This window comes from Furipterus horrens, unplaced genomic scaffold (genome assembly GCF_987537825.1).
Source record: "Furipterus horrens unplaced genomic scaffold, mFurHor1.1.pri manual_scaffold_6, whole genome shotgun sequence".
Classification (NCBI taxonomy): domain Eukaryota; kingdom Metazoa; phylum Chordata; class Mammalia; order Chiroptera; family Furipteridae; genus Furipterus; species Furipterus horrens.
In genome coordinates this window covers 61,825,254-61,839,004 of record NW_028327176.1, presented here as the reverse complement: position 1 = coordinate 61,839,004, position 13,751 = coordinate 61,825,254, and the positions used below count along the sequence as shown (strand labels likewise).

Here is a 13,751-nt window from a genome sequence, read left to right as displayed (position 1 = left end):
TCTTAACCTGTAGAATGGCACTATTAAAATATTTTGCCTCTGAAATAGCTCCTCTCCAAGAGTCTATGGGAATGACTTGTGCCATTAGGAAGGCCCAAGGAGTTCATCTGACTTGCCCAGGATCACACCACACATGAGATATAGAACAGAATCATTCTACTTGCCTCTAGTACCCAATCAAATGTCTAATCTCTTCTATAAGAGCTTCTGTAGAGAAGCAAATGAGAAAAATGCTGAAGGATCTTAGAGTTGTTTCACCAGGACATGTGAAAAATTTATTAAGGACCATTTAAAGGAAAGGGTCTAATATATACACATTGTATTGGAAGCAGAAAGATGAGAACATAGGTTGGCAACTACAAAAGGAAAGTCTAGGTGATATGTGAAAAAATATTTCCCAATGGAGTTCCATACCACTGGAATGGACTAAAAACTAGAAAACAGAATGAAATGTCCTAAAACCAATATAGAACAGACTCTCCCCAGTCAGGACTGACTGGCCACTGGCACATCTATCATGTATTGCCATGGAGGCCTCCTAACTGATCTTTTTTCTGCCCATGTCCTATACATTCTATTTTCACCAGTGTAGTTAGGGTAGTCCCTCTAAAATCTAAGTCAGATCTTGTTATTTTCCTGCTCAGAACCTTTCAATGTCTCCCATCTCATTCACTGTGGTCCTCAGGAACACACTTTCCTTAACACCTTCATGGCTTATTTTCCCCTTTTCCAAGTCCCTTCTCCCACGTTACTCAGTGACCACCCTTCATAAAGCCCACACTCATTCTATGTGCTATCCCTTTTACACTGCCTCAGGTTTCTTCACGGCACATTAGCTAGTATATTATATGTATTTTTGTTTTCTGTCTCCCACCAAAGGAATGTAAATTTTTAGAGGATAGGAACTTTTACTCATTTCTATATTCAAGGAAGCTCCATTAGAAGGGCCTATAAAGCATTCAACAAATATTTGATCAATGAGTGACCAAGAACAAATAACCATTTTATTTATTTATTTGTTTGTTTTTTAATTTTTTTAGAGAGAGGAAAAAGGAGAAAGAGAGGGAGAGAGACATCACTGTGTGGTTACCTCTCACTTGCCCACCCAACTGTGGACCTGACATGCAACCTAGTCATGTGCCCTGACTGGGAATCGAACTGGCGACACTTGGCTCACAAGCTGACGCTCAATCCACTGAGCCACAGCAGCCAGCGTGTAACAAATAACCATTTTAAAAAAATTCATACTAACTTCCAGTCAATATGGCAGCATGGACAGAGACAGCTCAACTCTTCACATAACCACATCAAGATTACAACTAAAATATAGAAAAAACATCAGTCAGAACCATCAGAAATCAAGCTAAATGGGATTCTGACAACTATGGAATTAAGCCACATCTATTGAGACAGATAGGAGGGGCACAGATGCAGAACAGGCTGGTCCCTCACCCGTATGTGGTGGATAAAAATTCAGGAGGTATATCTCTGGGGTGAGGAGTCCAAGCCCCATACAAAGCTCCCCAGCCTAGGGTCCAGGGCCAAGAAGATAAGTCCCCATGACTTCTGGCTACAAAAACCAGCAGGGATTGAGCTGGTAGAACACACTGCTGGGGCTCCAAGCAGTTCCTCTTAAAGAACCCACACATAGACCCAACTACTCAGACTTACTTCCTCTCTGCTCCAGCACAAGGGTAGCAGCTTGAAAGGCAACAATGGTATGTAGGGAAAAAATGAAGTGTCTGGCATCAAGGTGAGCAGAGGCCAATCTCTTTTCTAAACCCTTACCCCACAGAGCTGGCAAGCTGATGCCATATCTGAGACTCCATCAACCCGCCTAACAGTGTTTGACCCACCTTGGAGATACCCAGAGACTCTGTCCCACCCAACTTACAGGCCCACCCAAGCTGCTTTTCTGTTTAAATGGCTGGTCTTGGCTCATGCTTCACAACTTCCTAAATCCTCTCAAACAAGCAATAGCCGGCCTCAGTGAGCTCCAGACCTGGCAGGAGCAGCAGCCACCTGAAATTCACAGCTTGTCTTCACCCAGCACATATAGTAGCTGTCTTAGATTGCTTTATAGGCAGGGTGCCCTGGGGAAAATAGAGGTGGGGGCTGACCTTGGCCTATACCACCCAGGAAACCCTAGGGCCAATGCATGCAATGAAAAGCTCCAGATTACATCGAAGTACCACCACCCTGTGCCTGCACAGCTGATCCTCCATGGAGGGTGGAGGTTGGTGGTAAGTGGTCACAGCTAATCCTTGCAGCTGATTGGCCTGGGTAAATCCCTCCCATTGATCTTCCAATAGTAACCAAGGCCCAACTACAAGAGGAGGGTGTACTCATCCCACACAAAGGGCATATCTTGAGAACCCAGCTTGGGTGATAAGGGAGGCTGTGCCACTGAACCCTATAGGACACCTATTTCATTAGGCCATACTACCAACATGCAGAGTCAAAGCAATTCTAGACAACACACAGAAACAAACACAGAGAGGCTGCCAAATTGAGGAGGCAAAGAAATATGGCCAAATGAAAGAACAAAACAAAACCCCAGAAAAAGAACTAAATAATACAGAGATAGCCAACCTATCAGATGAAGAATTCAGAACACTGGTGATCAGGATACCCAGAGAAATGACAGAGTATGCCATAAAATAAAGGAAGATGTGAAAGTTATACAAAGTGAAACAAAGAAAAATACTCAGGGAAACGACAGTGTTGGGAAGGAAGCCAGGATTCAAATCAATGAGTTGGAACAATAGGAAGAAATAAACATTCACCTGGAACAGAAAAAAGAAACAAAAATTGGGAAAAAAAAAAAAAAGAAAAAAAAGAGAGGAGAATTAGAAACCCCCAGGAGAACTTTAAACATACCAACATCTGAATCATAGGGGTGACAGAAGGAGAAGAGGAAGAGCAAGAAATTCAGAACTTATTTGAAAAAATAGTGAAAGTAACTTCCCTACTTTGGTGAAGGGAATAGACATACAAGTCCAGGAAGCACAGAGAGTCCAAAACAGGCTGGATCCAATGAAGACCACACCTAGACACATCATAATTAAAATGACAAAGGTTAAAGATAAAGAGAGAGTCTTAAAAGCAGCAAGAGAAAAGCAGAGTTACCTACAAAGGAGTTCCCATAAGTCTATCAGATGATTTCTCAAACGAAACTTTTCAGGCAAGAAATATTCAACATGATGAAAAGCAAGGACCTACAATGAAGATTACTCTATACAGAGAAGCTATACAGTGAAGCTATCATTTAGAATGGAAGGGTAGATAAAGTGCTTTCCAGACAAAAGTTATAACTAAAGGAATTCATCATCACCAAGCCATTATTATATGAAATGTTAAAGGGGTGTATTTAAGAAAAAAAAGATCAAAACTATGAACAAAATGACAACAAGCTCACAGCTACCAACAAATGAATCTAAAATACAAAAAACAAAAACAAAAAAAAAACAAACAAAAAACCTAAGCAAACAACCAGAATAGAAACAGAACTATAGGTATGAGGATCATTTGGAGGGTTATCAGCTGGGAGGGGGAAAGGGGAGAAATGGGGAAATGGTGCAGGGATCAAGAAGCATAATTGGTAAGAACAAAATAGACAGGGGGTGTTAAGAATAGCATAGGAAACGGTGAAGCCAAAGAACTTACACGGAGAACCACGGACATGAACTAAGGGGGGGATTGTTGAAGGGAAGGGGACACCAGATGGAGTCAGGGAAAAAAAATGGGACAACTGTAACAGCATAATCAATAAACTATATTTAAATATAGATATCCTGACACCAGGATACCATCATCACCTTCTACCCTACCCACTTATTATAATTCCCGATATTAAATGTTTAACTCTTTTTGTCTTATACATGTGCTCCTCACTATTTGTAGATTACTTACTTGTAAATTTTTTCACTCATCAAAGTTTCTTAGCGTTCCCCAAATCAGTACTTTTGTAATTCACAGACATGCGCAATATGGCAAAAAATTGTAGTCACCTAACATGCATATTTCCTGCTGAGGTCAAATAGCACAGTGCTCTGTGTCTGTTACTATGAACAAGAATCATTTCTTCAGTCTATTACTGCCAAATTTCTTGCATTTTTGTGCTTTTTCTTGGTTATTTTCCTGCTTAAAATGGCTTCCAAGCATAGTGCTAAAGAGCTGTTTAGAGTTCGTAAGGGCACAAAGGTTGTGATGCACCTTATGGAGAAAATGTATTTGTTAGGCATGAGTTATAATGCAGTTTGCTGTGAGTTCAATGTTAATGAATCAATGATACATATTAAAGTATCTTTAAACAAAAGCATACATAAAACCAGATTGTGTAATGATCAGGTGATAAAAATGTAAGCAGAGTCACTCAAGTACCTAACCCTGAATTTCCCAGAGGATCATTGTTTCAGTATTCTCTATTCCAGTGTTCACAGCACCATTATAGAAAATAACTGCTGCAAATAATAAGAATCACATGGATGCTAGTGTGCAATATTTTCTTATTCATTTTCTAAACAACCATGCTGGGGTAATCAAAAAAATTCCTATGTAGTTGATAGGTTGCCAAGGACAGAGCCTTAGCAAGAAGCAAACAGAACTAAGGGGGGGGGGGTGCTGGAGGGAAGAGGATACTAGGCAGAGAGGGACAAAGGGGGAAAAATTGGGACAACTGCAATAGTATAATCAATAAAATATAATTTAAAAAAAAACAAAAAACAATCTTGTGGAGGAGGGGAAAAGTACACCTTTCCAAGAGAGAAGTAGGGTCATGAATGGTGAGGCTGGAATATAGGAAGGACATGTTTTTGTACTTCAGATGGTTTTCTGGAACTGGCCTAGAATGCTTAACACCATTAAATATGTATTGATTGCTGAAAAGCAAGGTATAGAGAATTGACCTTTCAAGGCCCTTTGTGCTTTTATTTTTTGGGGGGGAAAAATAAGATTTCTTAATTTTTTCCAAAACATAATGAACACTTTGGGAGAGAAGCCATGGCCAGTTTTTCTGGGAAAGGAACAGCTCTACTTGTCTTACTTTCTTCCTGACTTAGTACAGTGAAATATTTTTTAAGTAGACTTAATCATTATACTCAAAGGCAACCAAGAAATTAAGTACAAAATGAAAGCATTTGGGCTATAAATGGAGAAAAGCTTAAAAGTCACAACTTGTACATACTGTACATTTTGCTCTTCCTAAGTTTTTTAAAAATTATTTGTTTGTTTGTTTATTTTATTTTTAGAGAGAGGGGAAAGGAGAAAGAGAAGGAGAGAAACATTGCTGTGTAGCTGCCTCTCACTTGTGCCGCCAACTGGGGACCTGATGTGCAATCTAGTAATGTGTCCTGACTGGGAATTGAACCAGTGACACTTGGCTCGCAGGCCGACACTCAATCCACTGAGGATCTTCCTAAGTTTTAAGTGATGTGAAATCCATCTGATCAGATCACTTGAAATGTCGAGATGGAGGAATGACACTTCATGTAACAAAAATACAGCATTTTATGAAAAAAAATTTTTTTACAGATCATGAATAAATGAATGATGGCTATAAAATTCCTCAGCCTCTCAGATGAACGGTTATCACAAAAATGTGAAGATTAACAAAGCAGAAAAATGGCAAAAGAGGGAATATGTCTTGAGGTTTATAGTGGGATTTAGTGCCAAATGCTTTGAAAACATAAATCTCATGGTCTATTATTTTATTTTACATGTCAGTATATAATGAGAAAAAGAATCTAGTTTTGTTTCAGGCTTAAAAGGCTGACTATCCTTTCTTTCCTTCTCCTCCAATTTTCCTATATCTTCTGTCACCTTCCTATCTGTCTACATATGTGTCCTGCACCCTACACACATAGTATAATATTAAATAGAAGAATAGGAAATATATCTGACAGGCTCCAAATTCTAAACTTGAACTCTACATTGTTAAGTATACTTAGTATTGTCTTATGCAATCAATGCAATGCTCTTAACACTTTGAATTGATTGTGGAATTATTTTTTTAAAGACATATTTAACATAAGAATGAGCAAGCTTAAAGAAAAAGATCAGAAGATGCTATTTGTGCTCCAGGTGAAGATGTTTGGTGGCTGTTTTAGGAGAAGCATGGAAGCCAATTAAGAGGGCAGAGAGAATCTCCGGTGATGCTCCACCCCACCTGCTCAGATCACCTTGGAAGCACCATGCTGCCCTCTGGATACCACAATGGAAGAGAATGGATCACAGGTAGATTTAATGACTTCAAAGATACCAAAATTTGAGGGAAAGGTAATGCCATAAATGAAATCCTCAAAGGACTGGGTATATATCGTCCAAAGAGAACAATATATCATAGATACTTTATGAAACATCGGAGGGACTATATTCAGAATATGAATGATTTGTTTATTATTATTTTGCAGTGTTTGAGGGAATGTTGGTTTAGATGCTGAGTGATCACCCTGATACAAAGTTTTTCAAAATGCACACAGCAGATACCTCGTGATTTCTAGCCTCACCATTCATGACCTTCAGAGACAACTGTGGAGGCTGATGGTGAGGATACAGTCCAGGGCTATTTGTCCACTAAGTTAGAGCCACTAAGCACTTCAAATGTGGCTAGTGTCACTTGTTGACATAATCAAGTTTTGGCAACACTTGGCTGAATATAATATATTACTTAAATTAATTTCAACAGTTTCTTTTTCTTTTTTCAATGTGTCTACTAAAAAAATTTAAATTACAAATGTAGCTCACATTTCTATTGGGCAACATGCATATCAATTCAGTTTTTGCATATTTAAGTTTATTTTAAGAAATAATTCTGTGACTAAAAGTGTTTTAAAACTATTATGCCAAACTGTTAATGAGGTAAGGAGAAAAAAGTTTGATCTTATGATAGAGTATTATACAGCAAGCAGTCAAATGGAATGAGATAAGTGATGTGTCTTAACAGAGATAAATGAAGGCACATTGTGGGTGAGCAAAGCAAGCTGCACATGATACTTAATGAGTTTTAAAATCTACATTATTATATAGGGTAGTGCAAAAGTAAGTTTACAGTTGTACACAAAACAAAGTTTATTCTTGTATCATGTATTAATTATTGTATTATTTTCCATTCAAACAGCTGTAAACCTACTTTTTCCCCACCTGTATATTTTCTAATGTCTATATGAGGGAGGGTCCCCCCAAAACATGGAATTATCTTCTAGAAGGCAGACCTCTTGTAGTACAGGATTCCCCAGCTAGGTGAGTGTTCGATGAATCCATCTGTATCAGTGTACCATTGGGCATTGTTGTGAGAGGTTGTGTTTGGTTTCAGTGAATTTTTTTTGAAGATCATTTTAACGCATTTAGCCACTTCATGATGGGTGATTTATGAGTGCACCTGCCCACATTGAGCTGAGTGCTCAGCAGTTTTTGACCAAAAATGGCATGCCCCCCAAGCCTCACCCTTCCTATTCACCCAAGCTCATCCCAAATGGCTTTTTTTTGTTGTTGTTGTTTTCTCAGATGAAATAAGTCCTCAAAGGGAAATATTTTGCCAGTGTGGAGGAGCTGAAACAAAAAATGGCAGAAGTACAAAAAAGCATCAAAATCAGTAAGTTCAAAAACTGGTTTAAGCAGTGAAAAAATGTTTCTGTAGGTGTATTGCATCAAATATAATGAAGGTGACTAAAGTTTAAATGTATAAGAATAAATACACACTTTTTAATAAATAAAGTTCTGTTTTTCTGGGTCCCTTCTTATATGCAATTACCTAGATGGTGGTGTGGAAGGCTCACACCAACCTGACAGCAGAAGACTGAGGATGGGAACATAGTAGGGTGTTTGCCAGCAGGAGGGTTACTGAGAGGTTTTATAGCCTTATTTATAATGGCTGAGCAATTTGTTACATGGAGAATGTAGCTATGCATCACTTTATCATTACTATTATCATTATTAATGCTACTAAGCTAAGTAGTCTTCATTTCTTTTCATGCTATGGCTTTATGAGCCTGAAGGGAAAATAATGTCACCGAGAGAAACATATGGAAAATAAGAGGGGCACATCTAAGCTGAAATCAACTTAGGAAACTACGCACATGCCAGACACAGACAATTCTCACTCTTCAGGACATTCGCTGCTAATCTAGGCTGTGGGGATCATGCATCCTTTTATTAGTACAAAGCTACCAATACCTGAGTAAATGAGGAGCCAAAGAGCTTACCAAGTTAAGCTAAGTAAATAAAAATCAAATGGTGTCCTGGTTGGTGTGGCTCAGATGCTTGAGTGCTAGCCTGTGAATCACAAGGTCAGCAGTCCGATTCCCAGTTAGGGCACATGCCTGGACTTCAGGCCAGGTCCCCAGTTGGGGGCATGTAAGAGGCAACCAATCTCATGCCAATGTTTCTCTCCCTCTCTTTCTCCCTCACTTTTTCTCTCTATAGAAATAAATAAAATCTTTTAAAAAATAAAACCCAGAGTCCCTATAAGAAGCTCTGACAAGCTCTGAGCCGCAGCGGCCTTACATACCCTGATCATCAGCACAGCCTTTCGGATGTCCCGGACACCATCGTACACCAGGCGAGAGGCATCAATGAACTCGTTCTCCTCAAACGGTTGGGGGACGTTGGCACTCAGTGCTTCAATGGCAACTTCTACTTGCTCAGCGAAGCGCGGCATCACTGAGTTTAACAAAATGAAAAGCAATGGATTAGGCAATCTTTCTCACGTTCCCACGCACCAGCCCTCGGGTGAGGGGGCAGGCTCTGAGCATTCCAACAGTTCTGTGGCACCGCTGGCCCACCTGTCCAGCGTGGGGAGAACCCAGCTTAGTGGTCCCTGTGCTACTGACTCGCAGGAGGGGAAGAGAATCATCACTCCATGAATGGTGATTTATTCAACAGAGCAAGTTTTTAAAACCGGCCTCAGGTAGTGTGTTAGAATGTGCAGAAGTACAGATTTCGTGTTATCCTAAACTGAGTTGGATTACTCTTCTGCTAGTTACTAGCTATGAAACCTTGGCGAAGTTTCCTTAACACTGCCAAACCTGTTTCTTTGTCTAAAAAATATAATAATATGATTCTTCCTTAGGATTCAATAGGATAATGCATAAAAAATGTATTAGATGGCATCTGGTCTTTAGAAAGCCTCCATAAATATGTGACTAATTTCAGATGCTCAAGTCATCACTGATTAGTAGCAGACCTTACTTAACATACATGACTTCATAGTAAAGTGTTAATGAAATGATATTCAATCCATCCTACATGTGTCTTAAATATGGGACTTGAGATATTGGAGGTGGGGGGATGGCTGTGAAAGAAGCTTGTGGGAAGACTGTGTCAGAGGAGACAGGAAAATCCCAAGAGACTCCTGCAGAAAACCTATGCAGAGACTAGTGGGCTCACAGATGAATTGATCATTCCATTTTACCGGGACCACCCTGATGTGAAAGGAGATGCATATGCACATTTCTAAAATGCTGGCACCTCTTTCTTTAAATTTGGACACCTACACATACACTGTAAGTTTGTGAAAAGTTAACTCAGTGGAATGTCTTGGACATTTAAGAAAATCATGCTGATTCACAGATTCTCAAAAACTGTAATTCAATTTGCTCAGTTGTTACCTTGTAACAATCAATTCATATGGCAAAAGAAAGCCAAGAGAATAATTCATTTTATTTACAAGGGCAATAAAATAGAAACATCATTCATCTCTTTCCACTTCTGAACTTTCATGCCTGATTCATCTTTATACTCATTTTTATCCTCTGTGGACATTTTAACATCCATTTTAATCCCTAGTGTGAGAAACTCTGATAAATTACTTTACTGTCTAGGGTCAGAGTATTCAAGATAAAACATTCCTAGAAAAATGTATTTCTACTAGGAAAAGTCCAACTGTTTTTTTAAAGGAGGATTAGAGGAAAACAGAGTAACCATTCTTTCAACAGAAATTATCAAAGCCAAAGCATGCACTAGGTGAATTTCCCTCCATAATAAGCAAATTAGTTTTCTATACTATTTGAGTGTTTCATTTGGGCTTTTTATCTGTTTTTATGTAAGAGAAATTTGGGAAATTTTGAGCTGTATTGCCTCAAATATGAATTCAATTAAAATATATTTCTAATACCACATTCAACTCAGGCCACTTCCATTATCCATTTGTGCTGGGAATAAACTCTTTTACACTAAATAGTCTAGGTCATTGAAGTTGACCTCTGTAAGCATGAAAACGTTTTTTGTAGGTATTTGGAAATTTCACAAGTAGTTTTCTTAAATTACAAATTCCCTTCTTTCATAAATTAAAAATTCTGAATCAGGGACTTCCGGCCAAGATGGAGGCTTAGACGGACACGCTAGGTCTCCCTCTACAACTATAGAGGAATACAACTACTTCAAAACAAAGGATAACTAGAAATTCCAGAAAATAAAACTACACGGAAGTCCAACATATGAAGTTATAAACCAGCGGTGCCATTTGGGCAGGTAAGAGTTAAAGAGGGCAGTGCTGTTTGCGGTTGCACCCGGAGCAGCGGGCGGCGAGGAATCCGGAATCCGGGCTGCGCAAGCCCCTGGCGGTGCGCGACTCCGGAGCTGGGGAGAGCGGCCGCTGCATCGCCTTGAACAGTGAGGCCCAGGGGGGCGGGAGGACGGATCCCGGTCTCCTAGCTGAATAACTGTGTGAATCCATCTTGGACCCCCGCCCCCAAAGAAAGCACCACAGAGCTGCAAAATAGGTCGCGGACAGGCAGGCGCCGGCCGGTCGCTGATTTGTGACGCGTACACAGGCACTGCCCCCGACAGCCAGCCCAAGAAAACAAAATGCATCTGTCAAAATGAGGCAGGCAACTTTAGAAATACCGGTAACACAACTCACCAGGCAGCAGATAGAGAACCTGACAGATGAACAGATAAGAAACCTGTCAGAGGCTCAGTTCTGGGCCATTGTTATCAGGTGGCTTACAGAATTCACAAAAGAGCAGGAAAAAGATATGAAAGAAGCGAAAAACTTTCATAACGAAAGGAACAAAACAGCATACGAGACAGAAGGAAAGGAAATAAAATCCAGAGTTCATTTCAACAAACTGGAATATGGAGAAGGAACAAGCAGTCAACCAATGCAGCGAGAGGAAATAGGAAGCAACAAAGAGAGGATCAGAAACCTCTGGGACAGCTATAAAAAGGCCCAACATAAGAATCATTGGTTTGCCAGAGAATGAGGAAGATGAACTAGAACTTGAAAAATTGAGTGAAAATATAATAAAGGAGAACTTCCCAGACTTGGGGAAGGGAATAGACCTGCAGGTCCAGGAAGCAAGGAGAGTTCCCAAGAGACTGGACCCAGGGAGAACCACTCCAAGACACATTATAATCAAAATGTCAAAAATTAAAGATAAAGAGAGAATCTTAAAAGCAGCAAGAGAGAAGAAAAGAATTATGTACAAAGGGGTCCCAATTAGACTATCAGCTGACTTCTCAAGGGAAACCCTACAGGCAAGAAGAGACTGGCAAGAAATATTCAAAGTAATGAAAATCCAAAACCTACAACCATGAATACTCTATCCAGCGAAATTGTCATTCAGAATAGAAGGACAGAGAAAGTGTTTCCAGGACAAAATAAAACTGAAAGAGTTCATTAGATCCAAACCACTGTTATATGAGATGTTAAAGGGACTGGTTTAAAAAAAAAACAAACAGAAGCTAGGGAGATGAAACAAAGGCAAACTAAATAGGCAACGAGAGTGGAAGAGGAACTGTGGGTACGGGAAGCATATTGGGGGGAGGTCAACAGGGAGGGGGAATGGGGAAAGGGAGGGAGATGATATAGGAATTGGGGATCAAGGTAGGAGGGAATGGAATAGACGGAGAGAGGTTGGGAGGAACTGTATGCACAACTAATGGACATAATCTAAAAGGGGGGGACAACTGGAGGGAGGGGGGCCACCGGGTGGAGGGGAGCAGAGGGAAGGGAAATTGGCACAAATGTAATAATTTAATCAATAAAACACATTAAATCTGAAAAAAAAAATTCTGAATCATATTAATCCCATTTTATTTTATATTTAAGCTGCCATCATGACTATCAATTTTATATATTTATATGAAACCATCAGTAGCACTTAGATAGCTGTATACATTTTTGTGCCTGTTGTGTAACTAATAAAAGATCAGTAATCCTACATCTAGATAAGATAAACACTCCTAGAAACTAGTAAGGAAAAAAAGTAGAAAAATAGACAAAAATGTAAACAGGGCATATCACAGAAAAAGAAATACTATATTATGGATAAATACACAATAAGATGCTTGACTTCACTAATAATAGAAAAAATTACAATGTAAACAATGAGACATCGTTTCATAATAATATACATTTTATTGTGAATGTAGACAAAAGGGAAGTCTTCCGTTGGAGTGAAAATAGGTACATATAATTTTGGCAAGCACTTTGACAAAAATCTCATGAAGCAAGCTGGTCCCAACCAGTGAGTTAGGACATTATCTAGAGCACAGCTAAATATTGACTTGTAAAGAGATACTGTATAGGAGGACTGAGTATATTGGAGTCACAGGAATGTCTTTTTGTCTCTTTGGTTACAGTTGCCTCTTCATAGTTGTATATTCTAAGAGTCAACAAGAAGAGTTAGATAAAATCTGGGAATTAAAACAACTGAGAAGTCTTTCAACAGACTTTATCCAAGTTCTATTATGAGTCCCCAAACTCAGGAGAGAACCACTGTAAACTGCTCAATCCAGGATCACCAGCAGTACACCTGAGTGAGTCAAAAAGGATTTAGGGATATAAATCAGGGAACACCAGTATGTCAAAATAAGTCCAGAGGTCAACGTTTTAACTGGGAAAAGCAAACTAAAGAGAGATATCACGTGCAAGAGGTTTTAAAATACACAAAAGAGTACTGTGTATAATTTAAACCAATATACATCTTTATTATGCATGTTTGGAAAGGATATATTACACCTTAAGTATACTGGTTACCTTTGAGAGGGAAAGGAGAGACATAGGATTAAGTAGAGTTCTTAAAGAGGCCTCAAGTGTATCTCAACTCTAAAAAATAATAATGTGAATCAGATATGGCAAAATGTTAATATTTGTTACACCTCAGGGTGGAAGGAATGTGTTGGTTTTACTAGTCTCTGTTTCTTTTGCACCTTTGAATCTTTTCATAATTCAAATATTTAAAAAGAGATCAACATATTATCTTCATACTGTACTTCTTATAGACTAAAGCTCTGAAAAAATAAAGTTCCAGCTCATGGCTCAGAACATAATAAAAATTAATTTGATAACAGTAGTGAGAAATTCCCTCAGAACTTAAGACTGTGATCAAATGCTCAATATTCAACCTTAATAACTGACAGCTGGGATGTTGAGTTAGGGGGTTGCCCTTCTCCTAGACCTCAGCTACCACACACATGTCTCTATTTGCATGAAGACATTTGATAGAGTCTAAAAGGGAGAGCAGGGTTGTGTGCCACTTCAGGTTTTTTTGTTCAAGGTCACCTGAAGAAGATTTGGGGAGGAGGAAAATGCAGAAGATGGCATGCTATCTTTTCCACCTGCCTCTAGGCCTGACTCTGCCCAAGGGAAAGAGGAGAAAGCTAAAATCTAAAGCTAAAATCATACCCAGTGCGGCTCCCAAACCCTGAGTTTGGAGAAGGGAATTCTATTTGCTCCAATATAGAGTGCAGAATCACTCTAGGGATACTTAGAAGGACGTGGTCTTGGTATAAACAAATGTTGATACTAT

The 13,751-nt window shown here is 39.2% G+C and overlaps 1 protein-coding gene across 2 annotated transcripts in view; it reads right to left on the bottom strand.

Annotated features, from left to right (window-relative positions):
- CTNNA2 (catenin alpha 2) overlaps positions 1-13,751 on the bottom strand; it is a 1,309,400-nt gene that overhangs the window by 74,584 nt on the left and 1,221,065 nt on the right. For both annotated transcript variants that reach the window (XM_090281609.1, XM_090281608.1), the window contains exon 13: positions 8,507-8,658. In XM_090281609.1, the coding sequence (XP_090137735.1) occupies positions 8,507-8,658 (152 nt within the window). The remainder of the gene's footprint in view (positions 1-8,506; positions 8,659-13,751) is intronic.